The sequence below is a fragment of the Bactrocera dorsalis genome, chromosome 4 (assembly GCF_023373825.1).
Source record: "Bactrocera dorsalis isolate Fly_Bdor chromosome 4, ASM2337382v1, whole genome shotgun sequence".
NCBI lineage: Eukaryota > Metazoa > Arthropoda > Insecta > Diptera > Tephritidae > Bactrocera > Bactrocera dorsalis.
In genome coordinates, this window is record NC_064306.1 from 6,494,977 (window position 1) to 6,514,161 (window position 19,185).

Genomic DNA, 19,185 nt, shown 5'->3' on the forward strand with positions numbered 1-19,185 from the left:
AGAGATCTTACTGGCGTCTTTGGAATATCGGAAGGACCAATCAAAATCATTTTGAAAGATCATTTAGGCCTAAGAAAAGTGAAAGCACGACAGGTTTCAAAACCACTTCGAAAAACAGCGTCTCGTCAACGTCTCTGAAACAATGTTTTTCGACTACCAGGATGTCATAAAAAGCACTATTGCTGGCGTTGAGTCTTGGCTCTATGCTAACGACCCAGAAACAGGCGATCAATCGGCCGAATATCGTAGCAAAGGTGAGCCAAAGGCAAAAAAAACCCACGTCAAGGCAGTCCAAAAATCAATGTTATGTTGACAGTTTTCTTCGATTAGCGAGATCCAAATTTCTTCCGACCGGCCAAACCGTCAACAAGAAATACTATTTGAGTGTAATGAGTCATTTGCGCGGAGCTGTTCATAAAAAGAATCTTGATTTTCCCACTACAATTATGCTCCGTCGTACTCTGTCTTGATTATTCGTAAGTTTTTCGCGCCGAAACCATCATATTCGCCTGATTTAGCTCCGTGTGACTTCTGATTATGCAGCAAACTCAAACGATCGCTCCGGAGAATCCGTTTTGAAGGCTATTCTGCAAATTTCTATAACAGCTCAGGATTGTAAAAAACATTGCCACAAGTGTATTGATGCCGAGGGGCTTCACTTTGAGGGAAACGAAATAGATTTTGAAGAATAAATTAAGAATTGTAAAATAATGAAGAAAGTCGTACTATCTTTTGCTCATGGTACTAACATTTTTTACATCTGATTTCTGCGCATAAATTTTTTTAATATAAAAAAAATTATTATAAATTTTTCAGAACCCGCATCCAAATTTAGTGACAATCTACCGACAAATACCTCTTGCGTCAATTGGAATCAATATTACACGGATTGTCGTAGGGTTGGTCAAAATCCATTTCAGGGGACAATATCGTTCGATAATATTGGCATGGCATGGGTGGCGATATTTTTGGTAAGTAAAGTAATATTTGTGAGCGGATAAATGAGAGAATGAGAGCGAATTGAATAGCATTACTATGCATGAAAATTATAAAAAAATTACTAAAATTATTTATGAAAATTAGCAAATAAAAAAAAGTATACATTTAGGATTAGCAATACAGAGCGCAAAAAAGCTTAGCAAATAAGCTTATTTTTATAAAAACTCCACAAAATTAAATGCATTAATTGAGGAAGTATGGAGGTAGGGAGTACAGAGATTTCATATAGTTACATCTATATATTCTTTAAACCAAACAATACAGGATTGACCTATAGAGCCTAAAAGGCAGTAGTATTCATGACAAAATGTTTTATCTTTTAATGACACATTAAAAAACGAAGTACTGCTAGTTAGTAAAATGAATTTCAGGCATTAAAGGTTGTAAAAAGTAGAACTAAGTAATCAAAAGTAATTAAAATTGATATCAGCAGTGAAGGCACATGCCTGAAAATATGCTACTAACCAGAAAGAACATATTTTATTCAAGTGTTCGAAGGTAAGAATTGTCAATTTATAACTTTTAGTCCATACATTACTTTCAAATACAAAATGATTACTCCGAGAAATTAAAAGTAATGTCAAAATTAGACATGTAGACCACAAATATTTAAAGCGGACAAACATTAATTGTAATATAATATCAAGTAATTAAAAGTAATGTATTATCTATTTCAAGTAATTAAAAGTAATGTATAGTAATGTAATGTGTAATTCAAAATTAACCAAGTTGGTTTCAAATATTTAAGGCGGACAAAAATTAATTATAATCTGTGTCAAGTAATTTAAAGTAATGTATAATCTATTCAGGTAATTTAAAGTAATGTACAATCTATTTCAAGTAATTATAAGTAATGGGTAACCTACACAAGTAATAAGACAAACCCCTGAAAATATGCTACTAACCAGAAAAAACATATTTTATTCAAGTGTTTGAAGGTAAGAATTGTCAATTTATAACTTTTAGTCCATACATTACTTTCAAATACAGAACGATTACAACAAGTAATTAAAAGTAATGAAATTAGTAATATAATATCAAGTAATTTAAAGTAATGCATAAATTAGTTAATGAAATATGAGAACATTTATGTTTCAAGCCTAAAAGTATGCTTATTCTTATAAATACTTTAAAATTATCGCCAAGTAATTATAAGAAAGACTAAAATATATGAATGGCGTCTGAAAATATTGCTTTAATAAAGAAAAGAGAAGTAATTTACTGTTTCAAGACTAAAGGTATATTATTTTGATAAGTAATTAAAATATAATGCAAGTAATTAAGAGTAATTTTATATAATTTTTGACTATAAAACTAATTGTCAGGTCAATAATTATATATTTTAAAGAAAAAAATGGTTTAAACTAAGAAAATGAAAGTAATTAACTAATGCAAGACTAAAGGCATATTATTTTTAAAAGTAATTAAAATATAATGCAAGTTATTAAATGTATTCTCATATAGTTTATGGCTATGAAAGCAGTTCTCAGGTTATAAATCATATATTTTAGTCTTTCTAAACTATTTTAAGAAAGATTTTACTCAATATTTGCTGCGAAAGCAGATATAGATGCGCACAAAAGTATGCAGCATATTTCAAAAGTCTTAAAAAGTTACATGGTGGCTATGCAAAAACTTTATAAAAGTATGAAACCCTAAAAATATGCAAACAAAACTGAGAAACTAAACAATTTCTATTCCCTGAGCATAACTAACGACCCCAAAAGTATGCAAATATATAAATAAAATGCATATTTAAGCAAAAATTTGTTAGATCGGAAAATTTATAGGAGTATTAACCCCTAAACATATGCAGAAACAAGGCTTAGTAACTACTCAATTTCTATTTTTTGAACATAACTAACGACCCTAAAAGTATGCATTTATAAAAATTATATATATAAACAAAAAACTGTTAGGTTTTGTTATTAAAAATTATTAAATCTTTTATAAATTTGACATAAGCAATGCTACCCACACTTCCAGAATCACATATGCAGCCTAAAAGTATGCAATGTTAGGAATTTTAAATAAACGCTACAAACATTGACTACATACTTTCATTAGACATATCCTTTTCAAACCAATCTCCTGCCACATCTGCTCCACAACATTTCCATAACCCAAAGTGCAGCTCAATTAATTTTCTACACCTAAAAGGCTGCTACATGCAAAGCATACAAAACACACAGTATCACTTACGTTCATATACGTACAAATTATAGGCGTCCCAATTTCCGCGTGTACGCTACGTGACACTTTCAGTCGTTGGTGTTTTTCGGGACTTCGACAAAATTGACACACCCACGCGCACACACACCCCTATTGAATGTACATATTAATACTGACACACTTATTTGCATAATTTGCGCCAGTCATCTGGTGTGCCGAAAACCTTTTATGTAGCGCGGTGGCGTTTCGGCGGCGCGTGCATTGATGCGCGCACTCGAATTTCGTGTTGGTCGCACTTTAATTTCGCATTTCCCACTCGCATTTGCATTTACGCCGAAAAGCACACAACACTAAATACAAACAACAAGCACGGAGACAGACACACTGCGAAAGGTTCGCTGTTGAAATTGCGAAAAGGATTTGAGCACAACGGAGGCGAGAGCAAACAATAAACAGCGGCATGAAAAGTATACCCCACAACAACTACAGCAGAGTAACAATAATTAGAAATTCGTTATTTGTGTAACCACAACAAAAGCAGCTGTTTTGGAAGTAAAGAAAACAGGCCGCCGCTTAAGAGCGGTGGGCCTGCTGTTTATATATGTTTTGTAAGCGCATATGGCCGATTGTTGGTGTTTATTTGCAGTTGAATTTGTTGTTTTATGTTTTTATGGCTTGAATTTCGACAGCAATGTATTAAATGTTAATTTTAGACGCATTACACATGCGAAAAGGGTGCGACCTAAATAAATAAAAACGCGTTAAAGCCGCTACAAGGGTGTAGACCTTTCTTGAAAATGTCGAAAATATAACAGAGCGAGTTAACTAAGCTTCTCACGCGTAAAATTTTTTAGAAAATTTAAGCACCTACCTTAAAGGACTGAAGAAGCGCTGAAACGCAGATCTGAAAGTGCATAAGAAAAAATATATCAGAAAAATATTAAAGACAAAACTTAGAAGTATTATATAATCAAAATAATAATATTAATGCTTCTAGTAATTGTAATAATAATACTAATAATAATATATACGCCTAAGAATATGCAACCTTTTTAAAAGCAAAACATATTTTATAAATCTATAAAAATTTGAGGTTCCTTTCTCTTTTAGATAAAGGTTAAACCAAAAGTTATTCCAATTTTATAGCCATCATTTGAAAATCGAAACAGCAGCTCCTAAATGTATGCTATAAAAATTAAAATAATTTAAAAAAATAGAAGCATAACTCCAATTATGAACTTTAATACTTTTTTCACTGTTAAGAGCAATATTTTTTCTTAAAAAAAAAACATTACAAAATTTCAAAAACAAAACTCGCAAGTAACAAAAATATGTATGCGCCTACCACTATGCAATAATTTTTAATAGCAAAAAATATTTTATAAAGCTTCTATTAAATTTATAATCAATATGTATTTCACTTTTGTAGCCAGAATTTGAAAGTCGAAACACCAGCTCCTAAATGTATACTATGGAAATTAATATAATTTAAAAAAATAGAAGCATAACTCCAATTATAAACTTTAATACTTTTTTCACTGTTAAGAGCAATATTTTGAAATAAAAAATATTACAAAATTTCAAACAATAGTCGCAAATAACAAAAATATGTAAGCGCCTACCACTATGCAATAATTTTTAATAGCAAAAAATATTTTTAAATATACAAATAGTATTTATAATCAATATGTATTTCACTTTTGTAGCCAGAATTTGAAAGTCGAAACACCAGCTCCTAAATGTATACTATGGAAATTAATATAATTTAAAAAACTTGAATTCCAATTATAAACTTTAATGCTATTTTGCTATAAAGACTGGTAACTTTGCTTAAAAAAGTTCAAATAACAAACCTATATATGCGCCTACTACTATGCAACTATTTTTCATAGCAAAAACAATTTTATAAATTTTTTATTAAATATAGCTGATGCAAATAGTGATTTAGATGGAAAATTATTTTCACCTTCGGCCAGTAGACCAAAGGTCAATCAGCAACTCCTAAATGTATGCAAGCAAAATTTATTTAATTAAAAAAAATTCAGAAAAAATTTAAGAATTACCTTAGTTAGAATTTTAAACTTCATACAACAGTTAAAAAGGCAACATATACGCCTAAAAGTAATTTTTTTAAGATCTATCGGCAATGATTTTAAATTTCAGCAAGTATTAATATTAAACCCTCCTAAAGGTATGCTACAAAACTTATTAAAGATTATTATAAGCTGAAAGAGTATGCTTGAGATACTTTATAAGCATTTTATGATACTATTTCTGCTGCTAATAATTTTTTTTAAGATTAAAACATACATATTTTTGTTAATAACAAAATTTGAAGCATACATTCGAGCGTCAGTATCTATTATCTAGCAGTACATCTGTACACTTTAACGCCAAAAAAATATTTCTTTTGTTTTAGAAACGTTTTCGCGCAATCACTTTCAAGACATGAATTATCAAAAAAGCGTGCTGAAAAAATGCTCCTAAATGTAGGCAACAATTATGAAATTAATGATGTTATGGGTTTTATAACGAAAAATAGAACTTAATTTCATAATTTTATTACAATAATTACACAGCACTGAAGTTGAAGATAATTTTTATTTGAAATTTGAGAGAAACAAACTCGAAACTGTAACTGAGCCTAAATGTATGCCGTAAAATATGCAATCTAAAATATTCCTAACTTCTTTAAAGAGAAAAAAAAATTAAACAGGAAACCGGCAAAGGTATTTGTGTTGAAGGAAAACAAGGTTAAGATCTTTTTTTAACTGCCCAAGCATCCCCAAACCCACTTTAAGTAGCGACGACCCCTCAGACATATACAAAATTACAATTAATTTAAATTGCACAAAAACAGATTTTCGCACATTTACACCACCTCAAAGTCGACAAATTTATTTAACGGGCTTCATGGAAACCTACAACTGCACGCCGTTTTATGGCGGCTCTGTTTCATTTAATTGCGGCGCGTCGACGCCTAAAACTATGCAACTACATTACATTAAGTATACAATTTACCACATTGCCGCAAGTACGCTGTTTACGTGCACACAATTGCCGACAACGACAACAGCAACTGCGACTATGATGACGGCGACCTTATCGATGTGCTATTATCTGCTCGAAAATTCAATTAACATTGGGTGGTTGCCAGGCGGAGATGGCTGCTGAGAGCGAGCGATGCGATAGCCCGACAACCAGCAGCAATAACTGACAGTGTAACAGTTACATAGCAATTTTATGTGCTGCTGAAGAGCGGGTGCTGCGTTGAATGACAGCTAGGTGTGCAAGGGCTGCGTGGTAAGCGGGTTAAGCAAGGACGAGCGTTCGATTAGCGGCTATTTAAAATTTACCTTGACGCTGTTGCGCTGGAGGCGCACTCCACAGCTCATATACCATAGAAACTACCAGCCAGCTTGGTTGAATATTGGCAGTGTAAACACCTATGAGCGCAGTAAGGTTAAAAGCGTTGGAAGGTCCTTTCACCCCTTGAATTTAAACCCGCATTTTATGCGCGCATTCGCTCGCTCATTCGCTAATATATGCAAATTGACAGTTACAAGCAGACTAGCAAACATGTACACGCATATGTGCCATGTGTGGAGTGGGTGTGGAGATAATATTACACCTTTGCGCCTTACGTTATGCTGCAAAATTTTCTTTGCCTACCTTTTGGAGGCAAACAGCTACTACAGCTATAGAAATTTGATACTCTGTAAATATAAGCCGTGTTTGATAACAAATTCTGTACTATCTATATACATATCAAATGAAATGGCAAAAACGCCTCGAAGTATGCTACAGCTGTGCTAAGAACAATTAATTGACAATATGACGAATTGAAAGATCACTTTTTGTATGACTTAGAGTGTCGGACCTGTAACACTGGCAATGTTTTACAAACGCCCTCATATATTCACGATCTTTACTTGTAACTAGACAAAAATATATATATATGTACTTTCCCCTAAGTCCTTAAACCACAAAGCATCTGCCTCTTTCACTTCTTTCTACACTCATGCACCCTCATCATAACCACATTTTCAAACTCTCATTTCAACTTTCGCAAATATGTTAAGTTACAAGTGTAATAAAAATTTTATTGCATACCTTTTGGCGTTGGCGTTGGCTGAAATTAAATTTCGCTCACGTTTGTTAGTTCGTTTGCGCTTTATTACATTGTTATATTTAATAGACATCTTTGATGCGTGTTAGCGAGTTTGACGCATGACAAGTGTGTATGTGCCTGAAAGTATGCAAATAAAACGCTGCTATTTTATTTGCAAAAGCTATTATATTGTATCATCACGCGACACAATTTGTGAAGGCAGTACTACGTGTATCGACCCACGCACCCACGCTTAAAAAGTTTTCTTTGCTTCTTAGAAATAAGTAGCGCCTGAAAATATGCTTCGTGCCTTAAGAACATTTGCTTTAATTTTGTGTTGTAAACTTTTGTGTCGAGCTAACTTACATTTTTGTAGTAAAATAATATATTTGGAAGCTAAATTTAGAAATATAGAAATGACGATAATATGATTTTCTCGTTTATTTGCACCTAAAAATATACTATTTTTATACTAACTTATTTTTCTTTGCAAATCCTAGATGTATGACATACCATAGGTTAAATTAAACATTTTTTAATGCATAAATTTTACTAAGCGCCTAAAAGTATGCCAGCCAAATTCAAATTAAATATGTAAAGTAAGTAAGTTAGTAAAGCAGATTTTAACATAGCGTCTAAATAAGACTATAACCGATTTTATTTTTGCAAAACAACCCAGCCCCTAACATATGGCACTTATCTCTCGAATAAGAGCCAAAAAGTATGCCACGCCAGTATACCGCAAAAAAAAGAAATAATTCATAAAAGTATCTTTTCCACTTGGCATAACTCAATTAAAACTTTTAGTTTGCCGCCGCCGAGCCATACGTTTCAATATGTGCGCCCAAAAGTAGGCTATTAAGAGGTTAGTAATTTATCAGACAAATAATTACAAGTAAATATTTAATTTCCTTGAAGATTTATTAAGAGCTCAATATGTTTTCATATATTTTTTTATTATTTATTTACGTATGCCCAAAAGTATGCTAAAAAAAACTATTCTTTGCCATTAATAGCTTTCGTTATACAGCAAGTAATTTCTCCTAGTGCCACATATACTCTCTCAAGTTGCCTAAAAAATTTGCAAATTTACCAACGCAAATATTTTTATATTTTGGCAGCGATTTGGTTAAAGTTACCGTTATCTACCGCCAAAAACCGAACAAACTTTCGTTAAAATATGCATGAATGCAGTGAGTTTGTCTAGATTTGTTTTAAAAACTTTATCATAATATTCTAGGTTGGTCTAAGCTGCAGCGCCTAAAACTATGCCACCTATAATTTGAAAAAAATAAAACTAAAAACTTTCGCTAAGCTCTAACTGTAGTTTTAGCATCAGTAGACACCGCTTTTGCCATATTTCCAGTTTCTCGAAATAATTACGCCAAAAAGTATGCAGCGGAAATTGTAATAAGTGCGTACAAACAGCACAAAACTAAATTACGAATTTTCCGTTTCGAATAATTGCAAATCTTCTAGTAAACCGCTAACTGTGCCATGCAGCGAAACGCCCAAAAGTATGCAGCACGATTTATTTAACGCTAAATACCCAAAATATTGGCGGTGGTTACCGACAATGTAAGCTTTGTGGCGATGCTGGAACGCAAAATTCCGTTTAGACTGGGCGAAACTTTTGATTATGCTTGTGTGTGTGTATGTGTGTGTGTCTAGAAAACCAACAAGCCCGAAAGTATGCTACGCGCAAATAACTTTTTCCATCATGCCATTGAAAACTGGGTAAAATTTAATTTTCCACGTGCTTTTGTGAGAGAGAGTGTGTGAGTGAGACGAAGGGAGGCGCGGCAGGGCGTGTACGGCAAACCGTTAGAAGTGAATATTTGTTTGTTTGTTTGTTTTGGTGAGAAAAGTCGTCGCAAAATATGCTGCTTATTGAAAAGTTTGCGCTAAACACTCAGCGGGGTGCGGAGAGGGAAGTAGGTGCGAACGAAACGGTGAGCCGAGTCAAAGCAGCAATGAAAGCATGGAGGGTGGAAGGTGGAAAAAAGTTAGTCGTCGCTTATAGCAAACTGAGAGTCGCATTACAGCGGCCAAAAAGGGGTGCAAACGAAAAGGTGTAGCGCAGAGTTGGAAATTAGTAAGTCGAGCACTGCGGGAAGGGTGGGAGAGGTGCCGTTGGAGGGCAGACAAGCTGAAATTAAATTGGCGGCGGGGTGGTGCTTGAACAAAGCGCTGTTGCAGAAAAAGCAAAGGGCTGACAAAGTTTATGCAACAAGTGGGGTGGCAAATGCGATTGTGTAAGCGAAGACGCAACAAAAAGTTTTCGAAATTTATTTATTTCTTTTTTTTGTTTTATTCCGGAATTTTCGCGACCACACTAAAGTAACGGCATTTTTGTGGCAAGCACCACACATACAAGTATTTCAACGTTTTCTGGCAGTGACAGCATTGTGCTAATGTTGCCACTACAGGTGAACGGCAACAGCGAGGGCAATAAAGTTGTAAGCTAAAACAAAATAAGTTGCGCATTACAATTGCAGCCAAGTTATGACAACTTTGGCTATGAGACCTTACAGCAAGAACATGCTCAACCCTGCAACACGTAGCGCACTTGCAACATGACAGCCAACAAACCACCTTGAACTGGCGGCAAGCAATTGTAGCAGCAAACATTTTCACAATGAACACAACAACAACAAGCGCGTATGTAATCAATTACAATTTGTGGCCAACGAAAACCCGTTACACGCACCGCGTATGTGTGCGCGCCCAGCCAGCAGCCATTGCAGGGCCAATCATAGTGGCCACCGCACGCATAAACAATGCAAATAACTTAATTATATAGTGATTGAAATTTGCCGGCTGGCGCCGCACAGGGATGCTATGCTGGCAAGCTGCTGAAACCACTAATTTTCGTGCGCCACCAAATTGCCATAGATCTTTTCGTGGCGCAGCTGACGTCATGAAATTTATGAATCCACAGCCGAGTCGTGTCAGCACCAGCATGCTGCGGCAGACGCTAATTCAGTTACCCCTTTGCATACATATGCATATTATTTACCTGCCATACGCCTATTTATATGCCTCAGCTCTTTGTGTGTGCCAACATAGTCGATTGCGCCCGCAGCTAAATTAATTAAAGGCCACCTCTATGCGAAAACCTGAATCGTTGCATACTTCTAGGTGGATATGAGTGTTTATTGTAGTCGGCTGCATGTGTTAATACCGATTTAATGCCGTCGCGTTTCAATAACATACGCAAAAGTACAGTGCAATTTTAATAATAAATTGTGGGTATTATTCAAATACAATAGGTAAAAGTGTGATTACAGGCGCTTGCATGCACGCAAGCAGCACATGCGCTTAAATACTGTTGTATTATGCAATTAACGCGCGATAACTGACCTTGACGCAGGCAATTTGAAACGATTTGTGAGTAGATAGTCGATTAGGGTAATTATTACAAGCAAAATGTTGCATACTTTTAGGTGTGCGTGCATATATTTTTGTGCTCAGTACATGGCAGTTATAAAACTGGAATAACCTTCAACATAAGTTAACAAAAGGCAATATACGAAATATTATAAAATATTAAAAAAAACTTGAAAATGTTAAGATAATTTTAGGCGCAAATGAATGTGGAATGAAAAACACCTCTAAAATATTGAGAACGCAATGCTCTAAATTTAAAAAAATTGATATTGATATTACCATATATGAAGAAAAATCAGTTCAAAAATATTTAATGGACTTTTAGGCGCAAATTATTAAAAAATATTATATAATTCAATTATTTTCTCTAAGGGTTCAGCAAAATTAATATTCCAAACCGTACAAGAACAACAGAAGTTAAAACACTCAATATTCGACATATTATGAGATATTGAAAAATAAATTAGGAAATTGTAAAATAATTTTAGGCGCAAATGTTAAAAAATGAGCAATTTGAATAAAAAATACCTCTAAAATATTAAGAATGCAATGGTCCAAATTTAGAAAATTTTATATTAATATTTTACGATAAAAAAAGTCACTTCAGTAGTGCTTAATAAACTTTTAGGCGCAAAGTCTTTAAATATTGTAAATCTCAATTATTTTCCGCAAAAGTTAAGCAAAAGTTAAGCACATATTATAAGATATTAAAGAATAAATTAGAAAATTATAAGATAATTTTAGGCGCAAATGTTTAAAAGTAAGTAATTGAAATGAAAAACATCTCTAAAATATTAAGAATGGTCCAAATTTAGAAAATTTTATATTACTATTTTACGATGAAACAAAGTCAGTTCCAAAATGTTTAATATACTTTTAGGCGCAAAATATTAAAAAATAGTGTACAACTCAATTTTTTGCCGCAAAACTTTAGCACAATTAATATTCCAAAAATTTTACGGTGTTAAGAAAAAGCAATTCGAAGACTTATGATATACTTTTAGGCGCAAATGATTAAAAATAAATATTTGCATTGAAAAATAACTATAATATAATGCACACGCAGTGGTAAAACTATATTTCTAATTGTATTAAATTTACTTTGAATTGTATAAAATTTTCACTAATCTATTATGAACTACAAAATCAATAGCATACTTTTTGCCGCAAGCTTAAACAGCAATCCACTACAAAATTCATTTAGAAAACTTTGTTTTTACAAGTCAAATAAATGATTCATCCAAAAGCACTACAATCAAATAATTCTAAGAATGTTAAATAATGAATTTAAACAATCCAATTACTATTGCATACCCCTAGGCGAAGATTTCATAAAGTACAATATATGACAATTGAATAAACAGTTTGTAGTCTTAATTAGTGCACATCATGTATAATCGTTTATAAACACATTTATAAATACAATTGTATGTTAATGAAAGCTTTACATCTTTTTAGGCGCATGCCCAAATACTAGTACATCTTAGTAATATAATTAACAAGCTATTAAAATAGTTAAGGTAATTAAGCCAATTGTTTAATATCATAGCTAAATATCAGTGTTAATATACCTAAGCACAAAATGCATTAATCTAAAAAGTTTTATGGCATACTTTTGGGGCTCAAGGGGAAGCAAAAACTTTTAAAACAATATAGTTAATAAGTAAATGAATTATGAAATACGATGTAAATGAGTTAAAACTTTTTAATTTAAAAAGTTGTAAGAAAATGTCAATCGAAAATTTTAAATGTTTACAAAAATATAAGTATAAACATATTTAATTAAAAAAAATCTCAAAAAGGTCTCCTAACTGATTCTCCTTTTTTCCCACCTAAACAGGTCATTTCACTCGAAGGCTGGACGGATATTATGTATTACGTACAAGATGCTGACAGCTTTTGGGATTGGATCTATTTCGTGCTGTTGATTGTGGTAAGTAAGCCAAACGAAGGTATAAACTGTTAAGGGAAACTGAAGTTTAAGTATGAAATTTCGATTTATATAGCATATATTTAGGCAAAAATGGTTTAAAGACATGAAAAGCACTCGAAAGAGATATTTTCTAGAAATTTCTTGCGCATATTAAGCATCTAATATCGCTCTAGAGTAGATGATGTTAAATGAAATTTAGTTCCTATGAAATTTCGAATTATGTGGTATACATTTAGGCGATAATAGCGATTTGTGCATTGGGCAAATGAAAAACCACTCGCAAGACGTTTTTTCTACAATTTTTGTAGGTACATTAAGTTTCTTACATCGCGCTTATATAGAGTAGAAAATGTTTCTATGAAAATTCGAATTATATAGCATACATTTAGGCGATAATGGTTTAAAGACATGAAAAAGTATTCGGAAGTTTTTTTCTAGTAGATTTATGGACATATTGAGCATAAAACAACGGAGAAGAAAATGTTAAGCAAAATTTTGTTAGAATTTTTAGAAATTTCAAATTTTGTAGCATACATTTAGGCGATAATGCTGTCTATGAATATAATTATATGTTTTGGAAACATGTAAAAAACACTTGTGAGTTAATTTATAGAAATTTTGCGGATAATCTTCTGACCGTGTGTTTGCATTTGAACTGCTCCTAAACGGATAGACCGATTTTGATGAAATTTTGTGTGTATGTTCAAGGAGATTCGAGAATGGTTTAGATTTACAATTTGGTCCACTGGAAAATGTTTTTTAAATTATTTTTTCATTTTTAATCAATTGTTAATTTTGGAATGTTTGACCGATAGATGGCGCTACCATCGCAGTATCCAATATTCAAACCTTAAATTGGCGTAAACGTGTATTAAACAAAACGATGCCAAAGTAAAAGGCGACATCTGTGGATCAAGTTTTTATATTGAGGACAGAGTTCGTTCTTAAGTAATAAATTGGGTGATTCAATACATCTATGGGTAGCTATAACATTTTTTTCATACCTGCTAACTATTGGAGGGGGTATCTTGACAGGCAATTTAAAATTGCAAAAGGTCTGGCATAAAAAATAGCGGCATAACTGAAGTGTTGATAAAAAATTTGAGATATACAGAAATCTTTTCGAAGCATTGCACAGAGCAATACAATATTTAAACGGGAACGATGAATACATATATGCGTACAATTTCAAACTGATCCTTCCTGAAAAATAATAAAATTGCTAAATATTGGGAATGGTAGAATAGAACTGCAATCAAATACACAATGCAATGAATTAAAACTGGCTCATTTATCATTCGATGAATAATATACCACGGGCATCCCAAAAGACTGATGCCATAACCTTGCCAGATGATTTTTTTGTCTTTCCACGCTTGAGAACCGTTTCTTAATATGCAGTCCAACATGCTGACAATCGATTGGACTCGATTGATTTCACTGAATCAAATTCAATAGTATTTTTACCTCAAAAACCAATTCTTTCTTAACGCACGAAATTCTTTATGTTACTTCATCAAAAATGCGATTATTCCTTAAATAATATTTATAATCTAACTAATAGAAATCATATAGATGGTATTAGTAGTACTACCTATGTAACAGCCACAGTAAAACGTAGGCGGATCCTCTAGTATATACATATAATCAGTGTATATATTGATTATGAAGATTTTAAGTACCAAATCGTAAATATTTTTGCTGTTATTTTGCAGTAATATGTTGTGAATATTCACAAGAACACTGCCTCTGCCATAAAAAGGTGATAAAAGTACTTTTCTACAGCTTAATAGTATTCTCACTCGGCTATAATCGCGTAAGCGGTGTCTACGCCAGTAAAGAAGAATAGTACTCTCAAAGTATATCCATGAAAACCTTCACGCCTCTCAACATATTGTTATAACAAATTCAAGCTCCGCGAAACGCTCTAAGTCAGCGCATACTTTCAGTAAATTAAAATAAAGCTTTGAGGCTTACTTAATGTAATTCAATTCCTCATAAAATTACCATTTAGTTGATTGCTTCCTAGAAAAATTTAACGCAAAACTTTTGTTAAATTTATGTCACTACTATTTCAGTTGATCTAAAAGCTTTGCTCAGCCTCTTCAAACCACTTAATTTCAATTTAACTAAATGCTTCTAAATGAGACCACAAAATCGTGAATTTATTTTATTTATTTCCAAGCATTTTTCTACTTTTTTATATGACCCTTTTTATGCTGAGATGTAGGGTGTGTGCGTAAATGTATACCCAAGAGCATATAAAATTGCCATAAAAAGTAGTGAGAAAAAGGTAATCAGAGAGAAAAAAAATCAATTTACGCATAGCTCAGCTGAGGGACTACAAGTGCTCCCGGAGCGCTTTCGACGCGCACCGGCGCAAGGTCAGTTGGGCTGGCACATGCGTTTGCGGGATTTATACCCGATTTACTTGTTTTTTTCCTGTGCTATTTGTAGGTATTTAGGTGTGTATGTGTGTATGTAAATATGCGTGACAGCATACAGTTTAATGGTATTCACTTTGCTTTGAGTTTCAGGGCTTTGTTTTAGCTAACCAAAACCCAAAAGGTTTGAGCAAGGTAGATGTATGGGCACAAAAAGGTTCAAAGCGAAAATATTAGTGAACGAGTAGACCTGGACCTCTAGTTTTTGTGACAAGAAGTAAAAAATACCTTGTTTTACCTTGTTTTATTTTTATCTGCCTGTGACGCGAAATCACTAAAACTAGAGAAATTTAACTTTAAAGTGCCTAAAAGTATGCACCTACGTAACTTTAACGACCAAGCCTGCAGCTTCTTATACACAAAACTTTGAAATGGCAAGTTTTTAGACGCCCCCGCAGTCGTACAGTCAAGTCAACCTGTGTCTCTGCGTACGCAAACAAACAATGCCTAAATGTATGCCCAACTTATGTATTTTGGGCTGTAAGGCGCTTGTGTAAGGAAAAAAAGGACCAGAGACCAACAAATGAAGCGTAAAAATTTAATATTTCATATGAATGAAAATTCAGCGCTTCCAGAATAAGGGCGGTTAGTGAGCTCATTGTTGGCAGGTGTAGCTAAGGCTGCTGCCGCCAACAACTGATTAAATAAGCGCTTTGTTGTAGCACTGACTTGTCTGGTTGAATGATTTTTCATGCCGGAAATTTTGTAGCGTGCTTTTGGGCACACAAACTCAGCATCAAACACATACCTTCCCCGCCTTCATTGGCCCAGCTGCCACCAGCTGAGTTGGTATCGTTGCCGCACACGGATTTATTTATACCTATTCAGTATTTCCGTTTAGCTTTCAATTGATTTTTAACATTTCGCTTGCCTACACTTCAGCGCACCGCAAATAGCATTTAATTTAGCTTATGCCTTGCATACTTTTCGGTGATTTTTGCTTAGTCGGCAACAAGGTTTTGTTACACATAGGTATATATTTACAGGAAATGAGCAGGAAAAGAGAAATTGTCTACGTCAGCGGCAAACAGCGAAATTTATCAGCCAATTAGTGTGCGCAATCATTTGTGTGTTACGCCTGAAAGTATGTTAGAATAATATTTTTTTACTGGCACGTGTAGCAATCGCATAGAATTTTCGAGGAGGAATGAAAATACGAAATTCAAAACATATCGATGGTATAAACGTGTGTGTATGTGCAATTTTATGTTAAGTTATGCCTAAAAGTGTGCTAAATTAAATACAAAATATTTATTATTTGCAAAAAAAACGTATTGATACTTTCACTTTCACTTTTGATTATTTATTCAAAAAAAATTTGGGGAAATTGAAACTATTCGGCAAGAAATAAATGACATAAAGGCGCTTAAAAGTATGCTAAACTAAATTAAATATAATTTTAATACGAAAAAACGTATTACGACTTTATTTCTATAATTTAAAAAAAATTTGGAGCAATTAAAATTATTCGCCAAGAAAGAAATCATATAAAAGGACCTAAAAGTATGCTAAATAAAATAAAATATAATTGTAAGGGTTAAAAACACATACTAGGACCTTAATTTATTTATTGGAAAAGAAACTAGGGCAGTTAAAACAATTCGCCAAGAAAGAAAACATATCAAGGCGCCTAAAAGTATACTAAATATCTAAACCCTGCTTTAGTAAATTGATGCCTCCTTTCCATTTCCGTCCAATTTACCCTCTTTTATAAAAACATCACGTCCCAAAAGCATAAACTACAACTTTGTGTAGAGTTTCAACCAAGCAGGCATACTTTTAGGCTTACACGTTTTTTCTTACATCTGAATAACAACAGCTGGGTATTACCAACAAACAAGCGCCCATGCATGTGTTATGTGAGGCACTCATGTGCTAAAATAGCAGCCTGTAAGTATGCAAATATATGTCACAACTATTTACGCACTTACGGTAAATTAACTGGTGATTAATGGGGCGCACTCTCTACTTTCAAAGTTGTTCGAAATATATTTAGAAACTGAAGAGAAGGTACGCTTTTGTTAGACTACCTTAACAGCTAATTAAATTGCAGCTTGTTTACAAAGTGTGACATAAGTAGCATACATTTTGGCGTAAAGTAAATAAATTAATATGCGAAGAAACTTTAATATTTCGACTTGAGCTTGATAATACTGAGCGTAGGAATTAAAAAGTCTATTTTGTGTAGGTAGAAATGCAGGAAAATATATAAACTTTAATAATAGCGCCTAAAAATATGCAAGGAAATTGAAAAAATGTGTTTTTTAGTTTTTTTCAATTAGAAATTTTGTATAATTTTTATCTAAAATCATATAATGCTAATTACCCGTACCTCAGAAATTCGCTTAAACACAGAAGTGCCTACAATTATGCAGTAAAGTTGGTCTGGTATGTCTTCCAACACTTTTAAAATTACTATAATTTCATTAAATTGCTCGGTAAAACTCATTAAGCATACTATTTTTAAGCAAAAAGACTTAGAAATTCCATATTTGCATAATTGTAAGTAGTTGCGCCTAAAACTATGCTACTTAAATGTACAAAACTATCAATCTCGAGCAAATTCTGACATTTAAGTCAACTTTCTGGAACTTCTTGGACTTAGATTGTGATATAACATCCTAAGAAAAAACTGCGCTTTAAAATATATATATATTAGAAATATCACAAGGAATATTTTCGTACAACTTTTGTTTTAAAAATACTCTGAACTTAATTTTAGATATTTTTCAAGCATTTTATTTGCGGTATATGCGTCAGAAATTTGCAGAGCGGCACGCCAGAAGCCGAAACCTTTTTGTACGTTCACAACTACATTCAAATAAATGTGTACATTACGTACATTAGCTCACGTGTAACCAGGTAACCTCAGCCATTTTCCAAATACACGAAAACAAGTACTTGTTTAGGGATAACAAATTCAATTTGGTTGTTGCCACAGGACATGAGTGCCGAAAACTCAAAAAAAGAGCAACAACAAATGTGGCAAAAGGACATGCAAGGAAAAGTGCCAATATATACTCAAAAACATAGAAAACATAAGAGGCAAAGTAATGAAGATAGTTCTGCTTATTGATTGAGTTTTAGGAAGTAAGTAAGGTAATAGGACTGAGATTGGAGTTTAATGGCAAATACTTATTAAAGTGCGAATATTATATAGTGGAAATGCAAAGGAGATTTTACTATTGAGATGGCTTATCTGAGAAAAATTTCAGTCATTTCACTCATTCAACACTTGTTTGCAATTCTCATCATATTTATGAAAAAATGCATGATCTTTTCAAAGCAGCCTGGGAAACTTTTTGAGCCTTAGAGTTTTAAAAAACGATAGAATCGCAAGTAAAAACATATTTAAAAAAATTTTGAAGTTATACAGTGAAAAATATATGAATATCCAAATTTATGTGCAAACTGAGGCTTAAGACATGTTCCTAAAAAACTTGTTCCACAAGGAATCATATTTATAAAGCTGCAGCGAACTCTCTACATCAAAAAAAGGTTCGCTGAACTCAGATTACTGGGTCCTAAACCCGATTTTTCTAAGAATTTCGTTTTTTTTGTATTTATCTCGTTAATGACAAGAGTTATAGAAAAAATTTTACAGACAAATTTATAGGAAATTTTATTTGCTATAAAAAAGGTCTGAGGTCAAAATCGCTATCATTAATATTTCTCGAGATGTTCAAGTTTTTAAGTAAGAGAGTCACTTTCTCTCTCAGTATCGCCTGTGTATCCCCTTCTATATAATTCTCTCTATGTCTCTCTCTATCTTCTATATCTCACTTCTCTCTTTCTCTATATATGTTTGTACAATATCTATTCCTCTCGCTCTCTCCCTTCTTCGAATCTGTAATTCTCTTGCATATATTTCTACGACTCTGTTATTTTATGTTATTTTTCTTTTTCCTTCCTTATGTTTTCTCCTTTTCTCTCTACCCTCAGGCCTCTTGCCTCTTCCACAATTATATTCTTCTAAATTTCTTTTGAAACTGCATAAGAGTAAAGAGAAAACTAAACAATTTTGCACATATATTAGCCACTTTGAATACACTGTGCAAGGATGCACGATAAGATTATCAACGCACCCGTAACCACACGTGTGCCAACAAGCCGAGCTTGTGGTTAGGATTTGTAGG

The 19,185-nt window shown here is 33.1% G+C and overlaps 1 protein-coding gene across 7 annotated transcripts in view; it reads left to right on the forward strand.

The window, feature by feature from the left end:
• The window catches only part of LOC105232238 (voltage-dependent T-type calcium channel subunit alpha-1G), a 227,316-nt gene that overhangs the window by 149,791 nt on the left and 58,340 nt on the right, over positions 1–19,185 (forward strand). For all 7 annotated transcript variants that reach the window (XM_049454459.1, XM_049454456.1, XM_049454457.1 and 4 more), the window contains 2 exons: positions 817–971; positions 12,513–12,605. In XM_049454459.1, the coding sequence (XP_049310416.1) occupies positions 817–971; positions 12,513–12,605 (248 nt within the window). The remainder of the gene's footprint in view (positions 1–816; positions 972–12,512; positions 12,606–19,185) is intronic.